This window comes from Hemiscyllium ocellatum, chromosome 11, assembly GCF_020745735.1.
Source record: "Hemiscyllium ocellatum isolate sHemOce1 chromosome 11, sHemOce1.pat.X.cur, whole genome shotgun sequence".
In the NCBI taxonomy this organism is placed as follows: Eukaryota; Metazoa; Chordata; class Chondrichthyes; order Orectolobiformes; family Hemiscylliidae; genus Hemiscyllium; species Hemiscyllium ocellatum.
Window position 1 is genome coordinate 61,976,562 of NC_083411.1, and position 27,863 is coordinate 62,004,424.

The window sequence follows — 27,863 nt, forward strand, 5'->3', positions numbered from 1 at the left end:
GTGTGAATCATCTATTTTGATAACATAAGCATGAGAAAATCCTCCTGCACAGCTATACACAGTAGCAGCTTTGTTATACAGCAACATACAAGGCGGCACGGTGGCAAACGAGGAGACTGTATGGGCCCTCCTGCCTACTAGTGCAGGACTGTAAGAACTTGCTGTTTACAACAACCTCAAAGACCAACCTCCTAACCATTGCATTAGGGGTTTAGTATCCTGTAATGATGTCACAGAGCAGCTTTTCATTGGGAAGAGATACCACAGTGTAAGCTGAATTAAGAAACGAAAAACAGAAATTCTTGGTGAATTGGGCAAAACCCGAAAACCGAACACTGTTTACATTAGAAATACTTGCAGAGAAGCAAATGATGTAGACTGACTAGCATTAATGATAAGGGTTACAGAATAGTTTATCAAATAATCCTTTAGATGTATTGTTGAGAAAAGACACATTTTGTCAAATCCTTTTGTCCTGCATTTATTGGGACATTTTGCAAGAATCCCAACCAATTCAAGGTGAAATGTAAATTCTGTCATCTGAAAGGAGACTATTGATTGCTTGCTAAATGAATTCTGATTGGCAGAGATGTTGCCGTGGAGAATGCACCCACTAATGCTGATTGACAATTAACTGCCAGGTTTTGATTAGAGAATGTGGAATTTCACGCCATGGAGAGGAAGAGGCTGAGGGGGATTTCACTAAAGTTCACAGAATAATGAGAGGTCTGGGCAGAGCAAACAGGAACAATTAGCTCAATCTCATTAAATCTGTGCTGTTTAGACCTTGATGTTTTGATTGATTTGCAAAAGTAGCAAATAGAGTCATAGAGATGTACAGCACAGAAACAGACCCTTCAGTCCAATCGTCCATGCTGGTCAGATATCCCAACCTAATCTAGTCCCATTTGCCGGCATTTGGCCCATTTCCCTCAAAACCCTTCCTAATCATAGACACATCCAGATGCCTTTTAAATGTTGCAATTGTACCAGCCTCTGCCACTTCCTCTGGCAGCTCATTCAAAATACGGATTACCCTCCGCATGAAAAAGTTACCCCTTACATCCCTTTTAAATTTTTCCCCTCTCACCCTAAACCTGTGCTGTCCCACTCCAGGGAAAAGACCTTGTCTATTTACCCTATCCAAGCCCCTCATGATTTTATAAATCTCGAGAAGGTCACCCTTCAGCCTCCAACGCTCCAGGGAAAACAGCCCCAGCCTATTCAGCCTCTCCCTGAAACTCAATCCTCCAACCCTGGCAACATCATAGTAATTTTTTTCTGAACCCTTTCAAGTTTCACAACATCCTTCCAATAGGAGGGAAACCAGAATTGCATATGATATTCCAAAAGTGGCCAAACTAATGTCCTGGGCAGCCACAACATGGCCTCCCAACTCCTATTTCAATGCTGTGACCAATAAAGGAAAGCATTCAAGACATCTTCTTCACTATCCTATCTAATTGTGACTCCACGTCCAAGGAACTATGAACCTGTACCTCAAGGTCTCTTTGTTCAGCAAACCACCTCCCCCCCCCCCCCCCCCCCCCCCCCCCCCCACACCCACTCCCCCCACGACCTTCCCAACAAGTGTACAAGTCCTGCTCTGATTTGCCTTACCAAAACATAAATGACAAAATGCACCGATCCTTGTGGCACACCATTGGTCACAGGCCTCCAGTCTGAAAAGCAACTCTCCATCACCACCCTCTGTCTTCTACCTTTGAGCCAGTTCCGTATCCAAATAGCTAGTTCTCCCTGTATTCCACGAGATCTAACCTTGCTAATCAGTATTCAATGAGGAACCTTGTTGAACACATTATTGAAGTCCATATAGATCACGTCCACCGCTCTGCCCTCATCAATCTGCTTTGTTACTTCTTCAAAAAAACTCAATCAAGTTTGTGAGACATGATTTCCCACGCACAAAGCCATTATAATTATCCCTAATCAGTATTTGCCTTTCCAAATACATATAAATCCTGTCCCTCAGGATTCCCTCCAACAACTTGCCCACCACCGATGTCAGGCTCTCTGAAATATAGTTCCGTGGCTTGTCCTTACCACCTTTCTTAAATAGTGGCACCACGTTAGCCAACCTCCAGTCTTCCAGCACCTCACCTGTGACTATCGATGATACAAATATCTCAGCAATCATTTCTCTAGCTTCCCACAGAGTTCTTAGGTAGACTTGATTAGATCCTGGGAATTTATCCACTTTTATGCATTTCAAGACATCCAGTACCACCTCTTCTTCAATATGGACATTTTTCAAGATGTCACCATCTATTTCCCTACATTCTATATCTTCCATGTCTTTCTTCACAGTAAACACTGATGTAAAATACTTGTTTAGTATCTTCCCCATCTCCTGCAGCTCCACACACAGGCCTCCTTGCTGATCATTGAGGGGCTCTATTCTCTCCCTAGCTGCACTTTTGTCCTCAATGTATTTATAAAATCCCTTTGGATTTTTCTTAAACCTATTTGCCATTGCTATCTCATGTCCCTTTTTGCCCTTCTGATTTCCCTCTTAAGTATACTCCTACTGCCTCTATACTCTAAGGATTCCTTCGAACTCTGCTGTCAATACCTGACATATGCTTTCTTCTTCTTCATAACCAAAACCTTAACATCTGTAGTCATCAACATTCCCTATACCTACCAACCTTTCTTTTCGCCCTAACGGGAATATACTATTTCTGGATTCTCATTATCTCATTTCTGAAGACTTTCCATTTTCCAGCTGTACCTTTACCTGCAAACATCTGCCCACGATCAGCTTTTGAAAGTTCTTGCCTAATACCATCAAAATTGGCCTTTCTCCAATTTCGAACTTCAACTTTTAGATTCAGTCTATTCTTTTCTATCACTATTTTAAAACGAATAGAATTATGGTCGCTGGCTCCAAAGTGCTCGCCCACTGACACCTCAGTCATCTGCCCTGCCTTATTTCCCAAGAGTAAGTCAAGTTTTGCACCTCTCTAGTCAGTACATCCACATACTGAATCAGAAGATTTTTTTCAGCACACTTAACAAATTCCTCTCCATCAAAACCCTTGATACGATGGCAGTCCCAGTCTAAGTTAAAATCCCCTACCATATCAACTCTATTATTCTTACAGATAGCTGAGATCTCCTTACAAATTTGTTTCTTAATTTCCCACTGACTATTGGTGGGGTTTATAATACAATCCCATAAGGTGATCATCCGTTTCTTATTTCTCAATTCCTCCCAAATAACGTCCCTGGATGTACTCCCAGGAATATCCTGCCTCAGTAGAGCAGTTATGCTATCCTTTATCAAAAATGCCACTCCCCCTCCTCTCTTGCCCCCCTTTCTATCCTTCCTATAGGATTTGTATCCTGGAACATTAAGCTGCCAATCCTGTCCATCTCTGAGCCACATCTCTGTAATTGCAATGACATCCCAGTCCGATATTCCTAACCATGCCTTCCCCGTTAGCTCTCTTGAATTGAAATAATTACAGTTTAATTTATCAGACCAACCTGTAGTTGTTTTCTGCTTTGTTCTTGCCTGCTTTAACTAGTTACCTTTCACTATTTCCCTGGGTCCCACTATTCCACCTCACCCCCACCCCCCCACACCCCCATCCCCACCCTCACCCCCACCTTACTAGTTTAAATCCTCCTGAGCAGCTGAAGCAATTTTCCCTGCCAGTATATTCATCCCCTTCCAATTCAGGTGCAATCCATCCTTCTTGTGGAGGTCACTTCTACCCCAGGAGAGATTTCATTGATCCATTAATGTAAACCCTTCTCCCCTGCACTATCTCCTCAGCCACACATTCATCTGCTCTTTCCTTCTATTCATACCCTCATTAGCTTGTAGTACCAGGGTTATTCCACATATTGCTACCCTAGAGAACCTCCTCTTGAATTCCTGCCTAAGCTTCTATATTGTCCCTTTAGAATCTCATCCTTTTCCCTTCATTAGTTCCAAAGTGTACAATGACCTCCTGCTGGTCCCTCTCCCCCTTGAGAACATTCGGCACTCTCTCCAACATATCCTTGATCCTGGCAACACACCATTCTGATTTTTCACTGTTGGCCCCAGAAGTGTCTGTCTATGCCTCTGACTAGAAAGTCCCCTCTCACAATTGATCTCTTGGAACCTGACGTACCCCTCATTACATTGAGAACCAGTCTCCGGACCAGAAATTTGGCTGTTCGTGCTACATTCCCCGGAAAGTCCATCACCCCCTACATTTTCCAAAACAGCATACTTGTGTGAGATGGGGACAGCCACAGAAGACTCCTGTACTACCTGCCTACCCATCCTAATTTTCCTGGAGTTAACCCATCTACCTGAATGTTTCTGCGGCTTTTCTCGCTTCCTATAACTGCCACCCGTCATATTCCCTAGCTCTTGTAAATTCCTTATTGCCTCTAACCATGCGATCTGATAGGATTCACAATCAAAGACACTTCCTGCAGAAGTAACCATCAGTAACATGGAAATGCTCCCTAAACTCCCACATCTGATAGGAAGAGCACCTCACTCAACTAAAGGTCATCGTTGCTCCTTCACAATCTACAGACCCAGAAAATAGCACCATCTTTTTGCTCTTAAAAAAAAACACTGCTCCATGCTAACTTAGTACCTATGGTTTATATTTTTAAAATTTAATCAACAGACCGATCTCAATAAAAGATATAATTAAGAAAGAATCCACTCTATTCACTACTGTAGATTTACAGCAAGATTACAAGTACAAACTATGCACATGTCTGTTCCTGTGCTGTGAGCTCACCCACACAGGTTCCTCTAAGGTCAGCTGTGAATTTCACTGTTTGTTAAATTTTCCTAAATGCACTCTAATGTCCAGAGATACATGAACTCAAACAGCAAAAGCAGTGATAGTGCAGATTCACTGCTGTGTCAGACAGCAGGGTCAGTCTTTCTCTGACCCTGTGGTCACTGCCTTTGTCTGTCATCCTCCTTTTAAAAGTGCCATTGTTTTGATCTTTTATTGCAGAATCATTCGGTGTACTAGAGACAGCGCTGGATAATCACTGAAATGGGAATAATGTCCAGGGTTATGGGAAAAAGCCGGGGGAATAATACTAAGGCCTTCTGCGCATTCAGAGGGCTGGTACAGGCATGATGGGCTGAATGGCTTCTTTCTGCACCATAACAACTCAGATTCTGTGAACTTTGTGTAGTTGAGACAGACAAATCATAACCTTGGTCTTATATAGAACAGTACGGTACAGACACTAATCCTTCAGTCCACAATATTGTACCGAACATGATGCAAAATTAAACTATTTTCTTCTGCCTGCCATTGGTTCACATCCCTTCATTCCTTGCATATTCATGTCTTTAATTAAAAGTTCCTAAATGCCTTTATCATATCTGCCTCCACCCCCACCCCGGCAGCCTGTTCCAGACTCCTGACACTCTTTGTGTAAAAAAACTTGCCCCTCACATCTCCTTTGAACTTTTGCCCTCTCACCTTAAATGCTTCTCTTAGTATTTTTGAACTGTGGGGGGGAAAAAGATTCTGACTGTCAACCCTATCTATCCATCTCATAATTTTGTAGGCTTCTATCAGCCGCTCCAGAGAAAACAACCTGAGTTTTTCTAGCCTCTCCTTAGAGCTCATACCCTCTAATCCAAGCCTCATCCTGGTAAACCTCTTCTACACCCTCTCCAAAGCCTCCACATCCTTCTTGTAATGTGGCGACTAGAATTAAACGCAATAGTCGTCATGCAGCCTAAGCAAAGTCTTATAAAGCTGTAACATGACCTCCTGATTCTTGTACTCAGTTCCCTGAGCAATAACGGCAAGTACGCCATAAACTTTCTTTATCACCCTACTTGTGACGATTTGTTTTGATCTGTATTTGATGCTGAAATGAGCTTCTGACAACATTTTCGTAACACCACTAAAACCATATATTTTTGCCTGCATAATCTGATTCGATTCCTCTGTAGTTACAGAAATCCTCTGTTGCAAAAATCCACACCCATGCAGTCATGCCATTGGCACTTGGCTATTCAAATAGCAAATCGAGAGTTTGATGTTGGAAAAGCACAGCAGGTCAGGCAGCATCCAAGGAGCAGGAGAATCGACATTTTTGGCTAAAGCCCTTCATCACGGCTTTAGCCCGAAACATTAATTCTCTGCTCCTTGGATGCTGCCTGACCAGCTGTGCTTTTCCAGCACCACACTCTTGACTCTGACCTCCAGCATCTGCAGTCCTCACTTTCTCCTATTCAAGTAACAACTCAGCTGACCTCCCAAATCCGACCCTCTGTGAACTTAATAATTCAAATCTGTGCTCTTAATTACATCAAGTCCTGATCATCGATCATTCCTTTCTCACTAATTCATATTGGCTCCTGCTTAAGTAAGTACTCAAGTTTAACATTCTCCTGCTTGTTTCCAAATCTTTCCATTGTCTTGGCTCACCCTTTCCTGGAAATCTCTGTGACATGTGTGGTTGTCTAAATCAAGCATTTTGAACCCTTGCTGTTTAAATAGTTTGACCATTAGTAGATGGCCCCTCAGTTGCTGAATTATGGGACTTTGGAATTCCTTCCTCAAAACTCACTGTCTCCCTGCCTTTTCTCTCATTGAAAGCATGAAGAAACAAAATGTGAGATTGATCTTGACAAACCTGTACTGAAACCAGGAAATGTTCCACGTGGACTTTATTCGAAAACTACTGAATCCCACCACCTAATGCCACTACTTGTTATTACAACCAGACAAACGTAAAGATCTGCAATGCAGAAGACACCATTCTGAAACTGAGAGATAGTTTTGAAACAGTCCAAACTCCAACTTTGTAAGGTGCATAAATAGTGTATGAATTGATTGAGAATTTAATGAAATCAACCTAACAATCTGTGATCCATGACTGAAATACAAAATATAGAGTTTAGTGGACCTTTTGTTTATATTTGTTAAATTAAGGTGACCTGCATTTTCCAAGGTATTGCAACACACTGATATGTTCATATTTGTGATGTGTTCCAATAGTGCAATTCTTTTATTATTTTAAAACCTATCTTTGATTTAATTGCATAAATGTGATAAATTATGTTTTTTTGTAACATTGAAATAACCATAGTCCTATCAGATCACAGGGCTGCTCTCTCAACAGAGAGCGAGGTGATTGATGGTGGTTTAACCTGAGGATCAAGGGGAGAGTTCCAGAAGGAGAGTTCATCACAGTAACCTCAGCTGGTACAGGGATTGGCATCACTCAGCATCACCAACTCACCCATCCAACCAACTGAGCTAACCGATCCACTTTCTTTTAGTTGTATATTCAAACATTCACAGATACTACTTCCAGTCCACTCCAGCTTTAGTGCCTGAACCAAGATGGTATCACGGTGGACTGAACTGAGCATAAGTGAAAGGACAACAAAAAGACATTTTGACTTTGAAACAATATGCTTTGCATTGCATCTATCATGATCCAAAACCTAATTTTATGTTCTCTGTTCCTTAATCTTTAAAAGATTTCAAAGCGTCCCTCACCTGCCACAAGGTGGGGCCCTCAGCTTGGACAACTCTCACCACAGCCATGATGGGGATCCACATAATACAGAAGATGGTCATACACCAGCCCAGTGCTCCTGACCAGACAGGGTATTCAACAGATCCATATCTTAGTGGGGCAAATGTTGTCAAGGACCAGATTAAGACTGCCTGAATGTGGATAAGATACAAAACTAAATCAGAAACAGAATGAGAGATTGGGTATTTTCAGTTTAAATCAAAATAATGTGTAACAGCTTCTTACCACCAGCCAAACACGGAGAGATCAGAATCCAACACATTCTCCACCACAGCCAGAAGAGCCAAGTCCTTTCCCCAATCATCATCTCAATGTCCTTGATGAATCTGTTTGTCCCTGTGAACAACAAGGAAGAAGAGAGACACCATCACTCACTCTGTCCTGTCTTTAGGGCAGCTTGTTTACTGTTGAAGTTCATCTTGTACAGGGTGGCACTGATGAACAGGTTAACCCAGAGAAGGGATTGCTCCAGATTTCAAACAGGATAAGGAAATTGATTCTTGTCACCAACTGATTGATCTTTCTCTCCCATTTTGGGAACAAGGGTCTGTCCATCCCAGCACAAATTGGAAACATAAGCTTTTCCTGGAATGAGTTCTTCTTGGGCGATGAAGGTAACTTGGAATTTGAAACACAAACAGATCAATCATGACCGTATTGATGGTGGAGCAGGCTTGAGGGGCTGAATGGGTCTATTTCTGCTAAGGACTTGTAAAATATGAAAGTGAAGAGTTCATAACAAACCCTAAATATAGAAACATGTGAACAACAGCAAAAATAGGCTAATTTTCTCTAATCTTATTACAAATCACTTGTTAGGGATACGATTAATACTGATAGAAACCAATGAAGGGTAAAGAGTGGGGTGTTTCCAATGTAAAGAACAGGGGTATAAGTGTAATTAATTAAAACTTATAAAATACACCATTGAGTTAAATGCAATAGAGATGACCACTTCAGTGATATGTTGCAACTGTAGCATGTGGGTGCTGCTGGATTCCTAAAGAAATCCAGTTATATTGGATCAGCTCAAACATTTGATATAGTACCACACATGAGGCTCCTTAATAACCTGAGAGCCCATTGTGCTGGGTGTACAGTATGACCATGGATAGTGAATTGGTGAGCTGATAGAAGATCAACAGCAGTATCTTGTCGGGATCTGGATGATGTGAGCTTGGCAAGGTTTATTCGAGAATTGGATGAGAACTGTAGCAATTCTGATGTCGGGAAGACCATATTTTTTTTTATTCTTTCAGTAAGCAATGAGCTGAATCTGTCACTCAGCAGTGATGAGTTCCTAATTAATGGGATTATTCCCTATTAAGCAGCAAGCTAATGGTACAACACGCCTAACTAATATTCAGCTTCCTATCTTAAACTCACCTAACAAGCTCAACATTGAGAAAACTTGACCTGGAGATTAGAGTGGGGATCTCGTGAATTCAGCTTGTTACCTGCTCCAAATGACCTAAATATTAGGCACTGAGGTCTCAGAGAATACTCCAAGGATGCCAGCCACATACACTTTACATTCATGGTATTGGATCTGATATGTGCCAGTCTCTAATATCTTGCTGGGCCATCTCAGAAAATTTCTACACTTCAGTACTGCACCACAGTCTGCCCCAGTGACTATCATTGTAATGCCTCGGCCAGCACACCCAAGAGCATGAACCCAGGCTGCATCTCCAGGCTGGTCACTTGCTGTCCCAATTCTCACTCATTCTGAGCTGGCCTGGATGCTCACAACACCTCTCCCTTGCCTTGCCTTTTGCCTTTGTGTGTTTGCTACCTCAGCCAGGGATATTATTCCAGTCGCTCCTTGCCATTTAGTGCAGACACAAAGGAAGGAATCTTATTGTGGTTGTCAACAGGACTCTGTCAAATCAAGGAGGGTATAATGGGGTGCTGGCACAGTAAGTCATGGGCAGTCTCTGATACCAATTCCATGTGCTTAGACATGGGCAACCAGCTGCTCAGGGTGGTCAACATTAGTGTTTACTCCACGTAAGGGGTTAGGAACTGAATGAAGGTCAGCCCACCACCTGGCTTGAGTCTTTCTGCTCTACTGTGGGCTGCTTACTTCCTGAAATGAGACAGAGGCAGGTATTAATGGAGATGAAAGGACGTGTCCCAATTGTTACTGTAGGTGCAGCTGGGAGGTATCCTGAGTGAACAAGCAGTGCAGAGGGACTGCAGGATTAATGGTGTCTGGGATTGGGGTAGGTGTGAGTGAGCGGAGGGGGACAGATTGCAAGCTGTAGTGAGATTGGTAGGGCATGAGACTCAGTGGAAGGTGGGTATAGCAAGAGAGTTACGGTGAGGGTGAGATAACAAACATGGTAGCACTTACTGGCAAAGTGGAGAAGATCATTGACTTCCTTCTTTCACTGCTGGGTATTCCTCCAGATGGCTGAGATTGCACTGATCCAGGTGGCAACCTCGGACCAGGTTGTCATGTCATGCCCTGATCTTACCAATCCAGGGGTAAGAAGAAATCCCACCTCAACACCACACTATGCAGTAGAACCTTTAGATCCCTACCCATCAGGCAGGACACTCCTTCCCCCTGCCTGCCTGCTATGTCTGGGATCAATATAAGTAACACTGTAGGGCTGTTCTAGACTGACAGTGTTTGTATGGATACTTAACGGGCTTTTAATGAAGTTGTAACCACAACATATGGAGCTGCCAGTGTTGGCCTGGGTGGACAAGGTCAGAAGTCACATGGCACCACATTATAGTCCAAAAGGTTTATTTGAAATCAAATGCTTTCGGAGCACTGCCCCTTCGTCAGGTGAAGTAAAGAGAAGCACACAGACACAGAGTTTATAATCAGAGAGATCAAAATATCATACACGTGGTGTGAGTGGAGTGTTGACAGACTGAATAATAGGTCTCTGCAGGTGATCAAGAGTGTCAGATGGTGTGAATAAAGTGTCAACAGCTGAATAGCAGGTGAAGGGATGATCTATAATCTGATTCATTAAGGAAGAGAGATAATTACAAAATATTAAAAATAAGGTAGTTCTGGAGACAAACCAAATGACTGGAATAACATGGTAGGTATAAGAGTCACACGCCGAGGGTCTAACCAAAGTAACAAGTACTAATCCAAAACTGGACACATTAAATAAGGTAGAGAGATCATAATAAGTTATCAAGGTGATGGTGTCAAAACTGGACAGTAAGGAAGATCTTACAGGTACAGAACAGTGTAATGGGGTCACATGTAGGACGACTTGTAACCAAGATCGTGGTTGAGGCCATCTTCATGGCTACAGAACTCAGCTATTGGTTTCAGCTCAGTAATTCTGTGCTATTGTGGTCCTCAAGATACAAAACAACACAGAATTATTGTGAGGTAGCAGTGCTAACCACTGGGCCACTGTGCCGCCCAAAGTGGGGACATTTTCAGGATGGCAACCTGCAACTGTATCACAGAGATTAGAGCTAGGGCCTCGATTATGACTGGAATGAAGAAAGTAAATATACAATCACCAAGTTTCCAGATCACAAAAATAGGTGGGAGGGCATTTGGTGAGGATGACACAAAGATTCTATTGAGAGATACAACAGGTTATGTGAAAGAACAAAAACTAGCCAGGTAGAATATAAAGTGGAAAAATGTGAGTAATACACTTTGGCGGGAGGAATAGAGGAGTTGAATATTATTTGACTGAAAAGACTGCAGAAAGCTGCAGCACAGAAGGATTTGGGGTTCCTTGTGCATAAATCTGAAAAGCCTGGCCTTTAAATTTTATGGGTATGAGGGAAGGAAAATGGATAGTTGGCCTTTATTTCAAAGCAAACAGAATACAAAAATAGGTAAGCTTTGTTATAAATGTTCAAGGCACTAGTGAGACCATGGCTGGAATATTCGGAACAGTTTCTATTCCTCCATGGGATGAGGATGCCACTGGCTCAGTAGAATTTATCGTCCATCCCAGAGAGCAGTTAAGAGTCAACCATACTGCTATGTGTCCAGAGTCACATGTTGTCCAGACCAGGTAAGGATAGCAGTTTCTTTCCCTGAAGGACATTAGCAAACCAGAGGGGTTTTTTCAATCATTGACATTGATTCAAGGTCATAATTGGACTCTTAATTCTAGATTTTTATTGAATTCAATAAAACGGGGCAGCACAGTGATTCAGTGGTGAGCAATGTTGCCTCACAGCACCACGGACCTGGGTTCAAATCCAGCCTCAGGTGGCTGTCTGTGTGGATTTTGCACATTCTCCCCATGTCTGTATGGGTTTCCTCCAGGTGCTCCAGTTTCCTCCCACAGTCCAAAGTTATGCAGCTTGGTTGGACTGGCCGTGCTAATTTCCTCTATAATGTCCACGGATGTGCAGGCTAGGCTGGTTAGGCATGGGAAATGCATGATTACGGGGATAGGGTAGGGGTCTGGGTCTGGGTAGGATGCTCATCAAAGAGTTGGTGTGCACTCATTGGGCCAAATGGCCCGCTTCCACATTGCAGAGATTTTATGATTCAAATTGCACCATTTGCCATGATGGGATTCGAGCCTGGATCCCTAAGGCAGTACCTGGGTTAACAATCCAGCGATTATATCATCAGGTCATCATCTCCCCCTCAAAAAAAATATTGGCTTTGGAGGCAGTCCAAAGAAGGTTCATGAGATTAATTTCGGATATGGAGAGATTTTGTTTTCAGGAGTGTTCAAGTAGTTTGGGCTTGAGCTCTTTTGAATTTCGTGGAATAAGAGGCAATCTATTTTGAAAAGTATATGATTGTTAACGATTGTGCTTGATCAGATATAGGAATAGAGGCTGTTTTCACTTATGCTAGAGTCTGGGACCAGAAGGCATCTCCTGAGAACCAAGAGGTTACATATTTAAGACAGAGATGAGGAAGACTTTTTGCTCTTAGAGTGCAGTGGTATTCTTTTTACCACAGAGTGCTGTTGAGGCTAGGTATATAAGTCTATTCATGTAAGATAGATTGTAAATCAGGAAAGGAATCAAACATTGTGGGGAAATGGTAGGAAAGTGGAGTGAAGGATAGTCAAATCAGCCATGACCTCATTGAATGGTGGCGCAAAATCAGTGGGGTGAATGGCCTACTTCAACTCCTTTGTCTTATGGTCTCATTGTCTTAAGTACTTATATTGCTATAAAACTCATACTTACACAGTCTAGGGTCTGTGCTGCCTCACTACATACAACAAACATACAGTAACTGCAAGCTGGCTGCTAATATTATCACTGCTACTGAAGGTCAGTCAGGAACCTTTGTACATCACATATTTGTGAAGCAATCTAACAGCAGAAAGATAAACTCCCTATGTGATCTTGGATTTGTGCAATAATACAAGTATCAGCAATTAACAAGACGATGACTGTAGTAAAATTGGCTGAAATCCAGCAAAAACAAGTGGATCCTGAGTGAAGGATGCAAAAAATGATGTTGTGTGTTTCATGCTGGTTTCTGGAACCAATTAGGTTTCATTGTCAGGAAGAGCAAGTGAATTCTGATACACGTCTGCCAGCATCTGATTCATTTGGTCTGATTTTATTAAAGAAACCTTAATTTTCACAAAGTACTTTAAATTTAATCTGTTTATTTGATTCGGTCTCTTTTATGATTGACTGACCATAGATCCAGCTGAGACCGATGAGTTGCAGGAGAGCTGTTATAACGAGAATCCAGTCCGTAACGTAATGATCCAATAAATTTAGCCAGTAAATCCCAGCCTAAAATTAAATGGAAAATTCAAAAATGTTACACAGGAAAATGAGCGTACTCTTACTTTCAAATTCAGACTTTGATGAGATTTGAAAAATGTATACATGTAAGTGCTTATAATAAAAGCACAATTCTAACTAAAGCAAATTCAGAAGTCACAATGTCAGGTTATATTCCAACAGATTTATTTGAAATCACAAGCTTCTTCATCAGATGATGAAGGAGCAGTGCTCTGAAAGCTTCTGATTTCAAATAAACCTGTTGGATTATAGCCTGACATCGTATAGCTTCTGAAATTGTCCACTCCAGTCCAACATTGTCACTTCCACATCATAACTAAAGCAAAATACTACAGATGCTGGAAATCTGAAACAAACACAGAAATTCCTGGAAAAAATCAGCAGGTCTGGCAGTATCTGTGGAGAAAGAAACTAACATATTGATTCCAGTCTGGTACAACTCATCTTCAGAACTGTTCCAACACAATTCTAACTCGATGCTCAATATTCCCTCATTCATTTGTGTGTGGGATTCAATTATGTTGCTGTTCCCTCTTCTCCATTCTCACTCGAAAGTCATTTTTGAAATGGGGAGATCAGAACTTACCTGCAGTGTTCCAAATGTGATCTCACGTGATCAAATAAGTGAAGAGGTTACCTCAGAGTCCAATTGGACCTTGATCAGCTGGGCCAATGGGCTGAGGAGTGACAGATGGGGTTTAATTTAGATAAATGTGAGGTGCTGCATTTTCGAAAAGTAAGTTAGGGCAGAATTTATACACTTAATGTTAAGGTCCTGGGGAGCGTTGTTGAACAAAGAGACCTTGGGGCGCAGTTTCATGCAGAAGGTGGTGTGTGTATGGAAGTTTTGGAGGCTGGTATAATTACAACATTTAAAAGGCTTTTGGATGGATATATAAATAGGAATAGTCTAGAGTGATATGGGCCCAATGCTGGCAAATAAGACTACATTAATTTAGGATATCTGATACCATGGATGAAGGATCTGTTTCTGTGCTGTACATCTCTGACTTTATGACCCTATGGGCGGCATGGTGGCTCAGTAGTTAGCACTACTGCCTCACAGCGCCAGAGACCCAGGTTCAATTCCCGCCTCAGGCAACTGTCTGTGTGGAGTTTGCACATTCTCCCTGTGTCTGCGTGAGCACTCTCCGGGTGTTCTGGTTTCCTCCCACACTCCAAAAATGTGCAGGTTAGGTGAGTTGGCCATGCTAAATTGTCTGTAGTGTTAGGTGTAGGGGAATGGGTCTGGGTGGGTTGCTCTTCGGAGGGTTGGTGTGGACTTGTTGGGCCGAAGGGCCTGTTTCCACATTGTAAGTAATCTAATCTAATCTAAATACATCCTAGATTTAGACATCATGACCCCTCATGTACATCTTAACTCTTTGCCTCCAGTTTTAACTGCCTGGGAACATTGCATTAATGGGATTTGTGAAATTACCAACTCTCCCCACTCAGTATCTGAACTACATTCCCATTCAACACAAATATCTGAATAAGGGAACATGGCTCAGGAGTAGGCCATCCTGTCCCTGGGGCTTACTCCACCATTTAATAAGGTTAAAATCACACACCAGGTTATGATCCAACAGGTTTATTTGGAAGCACTAGCTTTCTGACCGCCGCTCCTTCATCAGGTGGTTATGGAGTATAAGATCGTATGACATAGAATTCAAAGCAAACTTTTGAAAGCTAGTGCTTCCAAAAGAACCTGTTGGACTATAACCTGGTGATATGTGATTTTCAACTTTGTACATCCTAGTCCAACACTGGCACCTCCACATAATTTAATAAGGTTACCGCTGTTATGAATTGCTTTGAATATATTTGCGTCCTTCTTTCCATAATACAAGCAATACTGTATACAGACTCTCACATTATGGAACCATCAGTGCACTGTATAACTGAAGCTTAACATCTCTACTTTTGTATCCACTCAGCCTTGCAGCAAATGATAAAGTTATATTAGCTTTCCCAAATATATAGGTGAGGACTGCAAATGCTGGAGATCAAAGTTGAAGAGTGCGGTGCTGGAAAAACACAGCCAGTCAGGCAGCATCTGAGGAGCAGGAGAGTTGATGTTTTGGGCATAAGCCCTTCATCAGGAATGAGGCTTGTGGGCCAAGGGGGCTGAGAGATAAATGGGAGAGGGATGAGGCTGGGGGGGAGGATAGCTGAGAATGCACTAGGTAATATATCTCCCTCCCCACCCCTATCCATGGTCCATAAAGACCATTCCTTCTGCAACTCCCTTGTTCAGTCCATGCCCCCACCAACCCACCCTCCTATCCTGGCACCTTCCCCTGCCACCAAAAGAATTGCAAAACTCCACCCACGCCTCCCCACTTACCTCCGTCCAAGGCCCCAAAGGAGCCTTCCACATCTGTCAGAGATTTATCTGCACTTCCACACACATCATCTACTATGTCTGTTGCTCCCAATGTGGTCTCCTCTACATCGGGGAGACAGAACTCCAGTTTGCAGAACGTTTCAGAGGGCATCTCCAGGACACACGCTCAAACAATCCCATTGCCCCATTGCCGAACACTTTAACTCCCCATTCACTAAGGACATGCAAGGCCTGGGCCTCCTCCACCGCCAAACCCTAACCACCCGATGCCTGGAGGAAGAATGCCTCATCTTCCACATTGGGACCCTCCAACCACATAGGATCAATGTGGATTTCACCAGTTTCCTCATTTTCCCTCCCCCCACCTTATCCCAGATGCAACTTTCCAACTGGACACCACCCTCTTGACCTGTCCTACCTGTCCATCTTCCTTCCCACCTATCTACTCCATCCTCCTCTCTGACCTATCGCCTTCACCCCCAACTTCATCTACCTATCGCATTCTCAGCTACCTTACCCCCAGCCCACTCCTTCTCTCATTTATCTGTCAGCCCTCTTGGGCCACCAGCCTCACTCCTGATGAAGGTCTCATACCCAAAACATTGATTTTCCTGCTCGTTGGATTCTGCCTGATCTGCTGTGCTTTTCCAGCAGCACACTCTTCGTTTTTCCTAAATATATTGGAGGGTTGTTTTTCAGACTGGAGGCCTGTGACCAGTGGAGTGCCACAAGGATTGCTGCTGGGTCCTCTACTTTTTGTCATTTATATAAATGATTTGGATGTGAGCGTAAGAGGTACAGTTAGTAAATTTGCAGATGACACCAAAATTGGAGGTGTAGTGGACAGCGAAGAAGGTTACCTCAGATTACAACAGGATCTTGATCAGATGGGCCAATGGGCTGAGAAGTGACAGATGGAGTTTAATTCAGATAAATGCGAGGTGCTGCATTTTGGGAAAGCAAATCTTAGGACTTATATGCTTAATGGTAAGGGCAGAGGGAGTGTTACTGAACAAAGAGACCTTGGAGTGGAATCGCTGGTAGATAGGATCGTGAAGAAGGCATTTGGTATGCTTTCCTTTATTGGTTAGAGTATTGAGTACAGGAGTTAGAAGGTCATGATGCGGCTGTACAGGACATTGGTTAGACCACTGTTGAAATATTGTGTGCAATTCTAGTCTCCTTCCTATTGGAAAGATTAGATTAGATTATTTACAGTGTGGAAACAAGCCCTTCGGCCCAACAAGTCCACACCGATCCGCCGAAGCGCAACCCACTCAGACCCATTCCCCTACATTTACCCCTTCATCTAACACTATGGGCAATTTAACTTGGCCAATTCACCTAACTTGCACATTTTTGGATTGTGGGAGGAAACCGGCGCACCCGGAGGAAACCCACACAGACACGGGGAGAATGTGCAAACTCCACACAGAGAGTCACCTGAGGCGGGAATTGAACCCGGGTCTCTGGCGCTGTGAGGCAGCAGTGCTAACCACTGTGCCATCGTTGTGAAATATGAAAGGGTTCAGAAAAGATTTACAAGGATGTTGCCAGGGTTGGAGGATTTGAGCTATAGGGAGAGGTTGAACAGGCTGGGGCTGTTTTCCTTGGCACGTCGGAGGCTGAGGGGTGATCTTATAGAGGTGTACAAAATTATGAGGGGCATAGATAGGATAAATAGACAAAGTTCCCTGGGGTCAGGGAGTCCAGAACTGGAGGGCCTAGGTTTAGGGTGAGAGGGGAAAGATATAATAGAGACCTAAGGGGCAACTTTTTTCCACACAGAGGGTAGTACGTGTATGGAATGAGCTACCAGAGGAAGTGGTGGAGGCTGGTACAATTGCAACATTCAGAAGGCAATTGGATGGGTATATGAAAGGAAGGGTTTGGAGGGATATGGGCTGGGTGCTGGCAGGTTGGACTAGATTGGGTTGGGATATCTGGTCAGCATGGACAGATTGGACTAAAGGGTCTGTTTCCATGCTATACATCTCTATGACTCTATATGCTGCATCTGCACAGTAACTTTTGATTGTCACGCATCCTTCTGTCTCTCAGAGTTCTGCAATCTCTAATCATTTTGATATGATGTTTTATTTTTTATTCTTCCTGCTAAAAGGGAAACACTTCATGTTTTCCTACATTATACTCCATTTGCTACATCTTTGCCCACCGACTTAAACCATCTTTCTCTTTTTATAGCCCCCTTATGTCTTCCTTGAAAATTACTTTCCAATTTTATGTCATCAGCAACTTTGGTAACTGTGTCTTCTACTGCTTCATCTATGTCATTGATGTAAATTGTAAATCATTCAAATGCCAGAATTGACCCTGAGGCACGCCACTTGTTACATCATGAGAACCTGAAAAAAAACCACATTTGTGCTGACTCTCTGTTTACTATTAGCCAGCTAATTTTCTGTCCATGTCAATATGCTAACCCCTGTACCATGAGCTCCTATGTTCTACAATAAATATTAATGTGACACTTTATCAAATGCCTCTGGAAATATAAGAAAAAGTACATCCACCATTTCCCCATTATCCAAACACTCATATTATTTCTGAAATAATTCTAACAAATTGGTGAAATATGTTCTCTCCCTTCACAAGACCGTACTGGCTCTATTTGACTACTTCAAAACCTACATTGTCATGCCACAAATTCCTTAATAATAATTGCTAACATTTTACTTATGATAGATAGTAAGTTAACTGCTCTGTATTTCTTTCTTTTTGAATAAAAGATTTATATTTTCTAACCCAGTCATAGAGTCAAAAGGTGTGGTGCTGGAAAAGCACAGCTGGTCAGGCAGCATCCAAGGAGCAGGAGACAATAGACAATAGACAATAGGTGCAGGAGTAGGCCATTCAGCCCTTCGAGCCTGCACCACCATTCAATATGATCATTCCTAATCAGTATCCGCTTCCTGCCTTATCTCCATAACCCTTGATTCCACTATCTTTGAGAGCTCTATCCAACTCTTTCTTAAATGAATCCAGAGACTGGGCCTCCACTGCCCTCTTGGGTAGAGCATTCCACACAGCCACCACTCTCTGGGTGAAGAAGTTTCTCCTCATCTCTGTCCTAAATGGTCTACCCCGTATTTTTAAGCTGTGTCCTCTGGTTCGGCACTCACCCATCAGCGGAAACATGTTTCCTGCTGCCAGAGTGTCCAATCCTTTCATAATCTTATACGTCTCAATCATATCCCCTCTCAGTCTTCTAAACTCAAGGGTATACAAGCCCAGTCGCTTCAGTCTTTCAGTGTAAGGTAATCCCTCCATTCCAGGAATTGACCTTGTGAACCTACGCTGCACTCCCTCAATAGCCAGAATGTCTTTCCTCAAATTTGGCGACCAGAACTGCACACAGTACTCCAGGTGTGGTCTCACCAGGGCCCTGTACAGCTGCAGAAGCACCTCTTTGCTTCTGTACTCAATCCCTCTTGTTATGAAGGCCAGCATGCTATTAGCTTTCTTCACTACCTGCTGTACCTGCATGCTTGCCTTCATTGACTGGTGTACAAGAACACCCAGATCTCTCTGTACTGCCCCTTTACCTAAATTAATTCCATTGAGGTAGTAATCTGCCTTCCTGTTCTTGCCACCAAAGTGGATAACCATACATTATCCACATTAAACTGCATCTGCCATGCATCTGCCCACTCACCTAACTTGTCCAGGTCACCCTGTAATCTCCTAACATCCTCATCACATTTCACCCTGCCACCCAGCTTTGTATCATCAGCAAACTTGCTAATGTTATCGCTGATGCCATCTTCTATATCATTAACATATATTGTAAAAAGCTGCGGTCCCACACGGATCCTTGCGGTACCCCACTGGTCACTGCCTGCCATTCCGAAATGGAGCCGTTTATCACTACCCTTTGTTTCCTATCAGCCAACCAATTTTCAATCCAATCTAGTACTTTGCCCCCAATACCATGCGCCCTAAGTTTACTCACTAACCTCCTATGTGGAACTTTATCAAAAGCTTTCTGAAAGTCCAGGTACATTACATCTACTGGATCTCCCTTATCCATCTTCAGAGTTACATCCTCAAAAAACTCCAGAAGATTAGTCAAGCACGATTTCCCCTTCATAAATCCATGCTGACTCTGTCCTATCCTGTTACTACTATCCAGATGTGCCGTAATCTCATCCTTTATAATAGACTCCAGCATCTTTCCCACCACTGAGGTCAGACTAACTGGTCTATAATTTCCTGCTTTCTCTCTCCCACCTTTCTTAAAAAGTGGTATAACATTAGCCAGTCTCCAATCCTCAGGTACCGATCCCGAATCTATCGAATTCTGGAAAATAATCACCAACGCATCCACGATTTCCCGAGCCACCTCCTTCAGTACCCTGGGATGTAGACCATCAGGCCCCGGGGACTTATCAACCTTCAGACCTAACAGTCTCTCCAACACCAAATCCTGGCAAATACAGATTCCCTTAAGTTCAGGTCCTTCGGTCACTGCTACCTCAGGGTCTTCCCCAGTCTTGTGTCTTCCCCAGTGAACACAGATCTGAAGTACCCATTTAATTCTTCTGCCATTTCTTTGTTCCCTGTAATATATTCCCCTGTTTCTGTCTTCAAGGGCCCAATTTTAGTCCTAACCATTTTTTTGCCTTGCACATACTTGAAAAAGCTTTTACTATCCTCCTTTATATTATTGGCCAGTTTACCTTCGTATCTCATTTTTCCTCTGCGTATTTCCTTCTTAGTAATCCTCTGTTGTTCTTTAAAAGCTTCCCAGTCCTCTGTTTTCCCACTTATCTTTGCTATGTTATACTTTTTCTCTTTTAACTTTATATGTTTCTTAACTTCCCTCGTCAGCCACGGCCACCCATGCCTCCTCCTGGGATCTTTCTTCCTTTTAGGAATGAACTGATCCTGCAACTTCTGCATTATACACAGAAATATCTGCCATTGTTCCACCACGGTCATCCCTGCTAAGGTATTGCACCATTGAACTTTGGCCAGCTCTTCCCTCATAGCTCCATAGTTCCCTTTATTCAACAGAAGTACTGTCACTTCCGACTGTACCCTCTCCCTCTCAAATTGCAGATTGAAACTTAATGTATTATGGTCACTACTTCCCAATGGCTCCTTCACTTCGAGGTCTCTGACCAATTCTGGTTAATTACACAATACTAGATCCAGAATTGCCTTCTCCCTGGTCGGCTCCAGCACCAGCTGCTCTAAGAATCCATCTCTGAAGCACTCCATAAAGTCTCTTTCTTGAGGTCCAATACCATCCTGATTCTCCCAGTCTACCTGCATGTTAACATTCCCCATAACAACTGTAGTAACATCTTTACCACAGGTCAATTTCAGCTCCTGATTCAACTTACATCCGACATCCAGACTACTGTTTGGGGGCCTGTAGATGACTCCCAAGAGGGTCGTTTTACCCTTAGTATTTCGCAGCTCTATCCACACTGACTCTACATCCCCTGACTCTAGGTCCCCCCGCGCAAGGGACTGAATATCGTCCCTTTCCAACAAGGCCACTCCACCCCCTCTGCCCGTCAGTCTGTCCTTACGATAGCACGTGTAGCCTTGAATATTCATTTCCCAGGCCCTGTCCACTTGAAGCCACGTCTCAGTTATCCCCACAATATCGTATCTGCCAATTTCCAAAAGAGCCTCAAGCTCATCCATCTTATTTCTAATGCTTCGTGCGTTCATATACAGCATTTTTAATTTGTTACTGCTCTCACCCTTCCCATCAACCCCTATTCCACTCAACCTTACAGCATGATCCCTTTTTGAATTTTCTGCCTCATTGATACAGTTGTCTTTCTTGACTTCTCTTGTTCTAACTTTTCCTTCAACTTCCTTTTTGTACATCCAGTTTGTCCCCTCCCCCCCGCTACTTAGTTTAAATGTAGCGGTGTTGCAGTAGAAAACCTGCCTGCCAGAATGCTGATCCCTAACCTGTTAAGGTGCAAACCGTCTCTCTTGTAGAATTTATGTTTGCCACAAAATGTACCCCAGTGATTCAAGAACTTAAATCCTTGCTTCCTGCACCAGTTCCCCAACCACACATTCAAGTCCATTATCTCCTTGTTTCTGGCCTCACCAGCCCGAGGAACTGGAAGCAAACCAGAGATAACCACCTTGGACGTCCTGCTTTTCAGCCTTCTTCCTCGTTCTCCAAAGTCCCGCTGTAGTATGTGCCTCCTCTTCTTCCCGACATCATTTGTGCCGACATGTACCACCACCTCTGGCTCTTCACCCTCGTCCTTGAGGATTTCCTGCACTCTGTCCGCGATGTCTTTCACCCTGGCACCAGGAAGACAACACACCATCTTTAAATCCCGTCTGCTGCCACAAAAACCCCGGTCAGTTCCTCTCACGATGGAGTCCCCTATTACCACGGCTCTATGCGATGTCCGACTCTTCCGCTCTGCCTCTGCGCCAACTTTTGATTGACACACCTGGCCGCCTCGCGGACTGGCAGTGTCATCAGTCTTCACTGTTTCCAACAGCTTCAACTTGTTCCTGACAGGTACTTCTCCCGGGGTCTCTTGCACCTGTCTCCTCTCTGCCTTCCTCATCGTCTGCTCTCTTCTGCTCTCTTCTGGCATGATTGGTGTAATAACCTCGCTGAAGGTCTTGTCCAGAAAGATCTCATTCCCTTGGATGAGCCTAAGGTCCTCGAGTTCTTTCATCAGCGCTGCAATATGCTCGGTCAATAGCTGAATGTGCACACACTTTCCGCACATGTACGAGTCAGACACACCAGAGTCGTTGACCTCTCACATCAAGCACATAGAGCACTGAACCAGCTGGGCAGTCATGTCTTCACCCTCTTCAACTGTGGCGTAATCACTTCAATCAACCTCCTTTTCAAAGACTCCTGAGCTGAAGCCTCACTCTTCGATTAAAAACTTCCTTAGACCCTTGTTTTGTAGCAAGCCTGTGGACTCTTAATTTAGGTTCTTAACACACCCACTCTAATAGCAAATCACTTACCTTCCCGACCGACTTTGCGCTCCGCCTGAACGTCCACCCAGCTCCCGCCGCTCTCTGCTGCGAAAAGAGAGAGTTGACGTTTTGAGCGCAAGCTCGTCATTTCTGATTAAGAGCTTAAGCTAAAAACGTCGACTCTACTGCCCCTCAGATGCTGTCTGACCAGCCGTGCTTTTCCAGCGCCACACTTATTGACTCTAATCTCCAGCATCTGAAGTCCTCACTTTCTCATGTCGGCCCGACCAAGTAATAATTGAAGTTTCCTTCCGTAAAGGACATTAGTGAACCAAAGGGGTGTTTCTAACAATCAACAATGGATTCATTTGAATTCATTAGACTCTTAATTCCAGAGTCTATTGAATTCAAATTATACCATCTGCCGTTGCAGGATTCAAACCTGGATTCCCAAAACATTCCCTGGATCTCTGGATTAACAGTCTACCGATAATACCAGTAGGCCATTGTCTCCCCTAAGGCTAGGCTAAGCTAAGCATGTTTGCAGACAGTGAGGGAGAAAATTCTGATCTGATGATCATGACATGATGCTGAGTTGCAGCATCTAACATCAAGGCAACTGAGTTACCAGTCAAGAGCAACTGAAAATAACACACTTCTCTTCAAATCGGTATACAATCACCAGGTCAGAATGAGTTGTCAAACCTCCAAAACGATTTATTGATGGTTGGATTATCAATCTTCTTAATTCACATTTTTATTGTTTGTTGGTAACCTCAGTCAATGCAGAAGTTGAACCTGTGTTGTTGGTGCCCCCCCCCCCCCCCCCGCCGCCCCCCCCCCCATTGTAAATCAGCCATCCAGGAGAAAGTGAGGACTACAGATGTGGTGCTGGAATCATCTTCCTGTTAAAGAGCTTATGGTCGAAACATCAACTCTCCTGCTCCTCAGATGCTGCCTGACCGGCTGTGCTTTTCCAGCATCACTCTCATTAAAACCAACCATCCAGCCAACTGAGCCAAAAGAAAACAGTGTGGTGGTGGTGGATAAGCAGGAATATCATAGGGGATAGTGGAGGAGCTGATCATCACAGGAGGAGACTGAAGAGAAACAGAAGGAACATCGGTGAAAAGGGAGAAGGCTAGGAGAGGTGGGGAGGATATATAATGTAGAGGAGGAGGGTAGAGTGTGAACAAATCAAAGGAAACATTAACGGCCGCATCTTTCTCTTAACTGGCTCATACAGAGGGCTAGCAGAGAATGTGCACTATAATGGGAAGGGTTCAAGATCTCTTCCTGCACAACGCAATTATACCCAACAGAAACAGAAATTGAAGAATAGGATTGCACAAGGCCTCATTTGAAGGCTTGGCAATGAAGGGAAATTTTTGCTACAGATTAAAAGTGAATGAACAATTCCGTGTCTCAAACATAATTTCTCTCAGAGAGAAGCACTTGGGTGCACCAACAGTGACAATGGTGGTGGAGCTGGTGGGAAGCAGAGAGTATTCCACATACAGCCATGCAGGAGCATTCACAGGTACATGTATCTGGAAGTTAAGGGCATAGGGATCAGGCTGTTCTGCCACCTGCGGAATTCTAAAAGCAAAGGAATGAGGATGCTGGAAATCTGAAACAAGAACAAAATTTGCCAGAGAAACTCAGCAGGTCAGACAGCTTCTGTGGAGAGAAAGCAGAGTCAACATTTCAGGACCAGTGATCCTTCTTCAGAACTCATTGTAGCTAGGAAAAGATGGGATATACACTGAAGACAGGGATTGGGAGAACGGAGTGAACAACAGGTGGAGATGGAGCCCACACAAAGAGAGAACACTTGTTGGGCAGACAAAGGAATGGATACTGTTGAGCCTGGGCGAAAGAAAAGTTGCTTATGGGGACCATTAGTGAGTGAAAATGGGTTAGCTGCGATGAAAGGAGCCCAAGGTCATCTGGAAACTCTGGTCAGCATCCCATTTCCATTTGGGGTCCCTGCAGTTGTCAGGACTCGATATCAAGTTCAATATTTTTCGGGCCTGAGCACCTTCATCCATGTCATCCCTCCCACTGGGCCTGACCTTGTCAAAACAGTGTTGGGGCATACATAATGGTAAATTCATTGCTTTTGGATCCAATATTCTATCATAATAACAATCTAACTGTTTGAACATAGGACAGAAAACATTTCTTCTGGTATGCACTATCACAAATTTCCATATGTACCAGTTTAGTAAATGATTCATTGTAGGAACAAAACATTGAAAATGATTTGACATAAACCACTTTGATATTTGTTACAATCTGGGCTACTTCAGACACAATGAGAGGTGTACCAACGCCAAATTAGACAATGGCTGTTTGGCTGCACTTACAAAAAAATTACATAAGAAAACATCATCAATATCAATCCAGATGAATATTGGTCAACAGTAAGAAAAAAGACAATGAATGATTCACAACTGAGGGCATTTTGGAAAGTTATTATCAAAGTCCGGCCTGATGGGATACAAAACGTGCCAGATGTGCTCCAAGGGATTTAGCCAGACAAGGATGAGCCAGGGACCCTCAAGAGGCATGCTTTTCAAACATAAACAGATGCTTGTAGCTGAAGCTCTTTAGTAAACTCTATTGCCTCATTATACCAGGGGCATATGGGCATAGGGTGAAAAAGGCCCCTGTACAGCTCACTGTGTATTGCTCAGTTCACAACAGAAAAATCGAGAAGACTGTGAGGGTGTATCAGGCATGTCAAAGTCAGCCACCACATCAACAGAAAAAAAATTTCTCTACCCTCACAAGATTCCAATATATCTTTGGTTGAAGCTTGTAACAGATTTACTTACCATCCACGGTGACAATTTTCACCAAGTCACTGAGTAATATTCCAATTTTCCAACCACCAGACATTGGAAGGATTACTCAACTACACCCATGGTAATCACCATAAGTATAAAGTGCATTGTGTACCTGGAGAAAATATCTGAAATTGGATCATACTGCACTGATAAATATTTTATGGACCTAGGATACCTTGGATGTGTACTACATGGGGTCTAAATCATGTGACAGCCTCACCACATTATCCCAGACCCAATATTTTTGCTGAATGAAATGGTTCATACTATTCAGCCATCCGTCATGAAATGAGCAACTGGACACCATCTCCATATTGCCATGTCACACTTCATAACAATACGTCTAGGTATGGGCTTTCTATTACCAGCAACAATCACATTAAAAAGCAAGTCAGGACACATTTGCCAAGTCATGAACAGTCCAATTTCCTGTAAATATGGGATAAACATCTTGAACATTCAGGCAGAATAAAAACAGCACTCATTTGACATCTGGGTGTGGAATTATCTAGTTTGTGAGAGTGGTAAAAGGTTTGAATCATACATCCCATCCAGGGAACATGGTCACCCACAGAAGTACTCAGAAAGTGCAGTGAGCCTTAAACCCAAGGAGTCACAATATCTAATGGAACAATGAGAAAGAGGAATAGAAAATAATTTGGGGAATTGTACAACATTCTAACATTGAGCATTCTGACTGTGCACAGAACACCACCAGAGGTAAACTCAGGGAATGAAAATGTTGAACGCAACCATGAAAATAATCTCCTCTTTAACAAAAGGAAAGTCACCAAAATATCAGTGAGCCAAGAACAGTCAGTTGATAAATCTAGATCACAGGACAGAAAGAAGATCATGAGATCTGGAAGGATTATTAAATTATTGATTCATTGTACAACCACTTAAAGTCTTAAACAGTTCAATTCTTAAACTCCTAAGCACAGTGACCTATTTTTGGAGTGATAGTTCTCACAACCAGTCTGAGACATATTTATTTTCATTCATGTATGTTATAGGAATATAGTAATATCATTTGAAGAAGAACATGCTGATGAGCATATAACCTTGATATAATACATGTCACTGACAGCTATAGACTTGTTCAGTGTGCAGTACATATTGCGAAGGGAGAGCAGCTATGCTTCCCTGTAACAACTAACCGCGATAACGAATGTGTCTGCTGAGCAATTTTATGACATAATAAACTGAACCGTGGTCCTGTTTCCCAGTCCTATTGTAAGAGTGGATTATCTGAGAATAAACTCAGAATCACAGCAAGATATCAATATGACATGATCACTACACAACATTAAACAACTGCAAAAAGAAAGGACCAGAACACTAATGCCTTCTTTATTTTTTCATCCTGTGAATTTGATCACCTTTTACAGTTACTGAGTACATGTGAAAACAGCTGATACCACTGAAATACAACCTACCTGTGTCACACATAGAAGGCCAAGCAGATAAAATAATGAACAAACACCAGCTGTCAGAAGAAGGCGCTTTGATTGGACCAATGTAGGGAACTGGTCTTGCAGGGCTGTCATAACTGTTTCTAATGGAAGAAAATGTCAAATGAAGACATTAATTAATAACTTGCACAATGACAGGACAAAACATCACTGGACACACCAAAGCCCTGGAGTAAAAGGTTTCTGCATCCATTTTTCTGGCTCTGAGATATGTATTTTTCCCCCAGTTGTATTTTTCCTGTTGCTCTGATGCAGAGGAAAACTGCATCATCGTTATCCTCAAATATCACGTAGGGTGTTTCAACATGAGTGAGTTTCAACATGAGTGAGTTTCAACATGAGTGAATAAGTTTGCTGACCATCCTGCTCCCTAAATCCCCATCTCTTGAACAGCAAGATCTGTCTCAACGAAAAGATAAATTCTAGGCATGAGAGCAAAGAAAAGATATAGAACATTAACATCTGAGATTGAAAATCACCACAATAGCTATTGGGCAGAGGAACATAGAAATTAGGAGCGAGTGGACAATTCAGCCCTTCAAACCCACTCTACCATTTGTCACATTCATGGCTGTTCTTATTGTGGTCGCAATTCCTGCCTGTTTCCCACAGCCCTTTGTCCCATTTTTCATCAAAACATATCTATTTCTTTCTTGAATTTGTTGATTGATTCTGCCTCTTCTGCACTCTGGGGCAGTGAGATCCACAGATTCACAACCCTGTCAGAGAAATAGTTTCTCCTCACCCCAGTTTTGAACCTACTTCCTCTCAGGCTATATCTATGACCTCTTGTTCAAGACTGTCCGACAAGGAGGAATATCTGTTCCACATCTACCTTATCAATCCCCTTGAGCATTTTATGTGTGTCAATCAGATCATCCCTCATTCTTCTGATCTCCAGCGAGTACAAGTCCAACGTATTCAATTGTTCCTCATATGACAGCC

The 27,863-nt window shown here is 43.0% G+C and overlaps 1 protein-coding gene across 1 annotated transcript in view; it reads right to left on the reverse strand.

The window, feature by feature from the left end:
- Positions 1-665: 665 nt before the first annotated feature.
- LOC132820032 (sodium- and chloride-dependent neutral and basic amino acid transporter B(0+)-like) overlaps positions 666-27,863 on the reverse strand; it is a 51,866-nt gene continuing 24,668 nt past the window's right edge. The window contains exons 10-14 of the mRNA XM_060831953.1: positions 26,883-27,001; positions 13,182-13,281; positions 7,798-7,896; positions 7,521-7,714; positions 666-728 (exon numbers count right to left, since the gene is read on the reverse strand). Coding sequence (XP_060687936.1) covers positions 666-728; positions 7,521-7,714; positions 7,798-7,896; positions 13,182-13,281; positions 26,883-27,001 — 575 coding nt within the window. The remainder of the gene's footprint in view (positions 729-7,520; positions 7,715-7,797; positions 7,897-13,181; positions 13,282-26,882; positions 27,002-27,863) is intronic.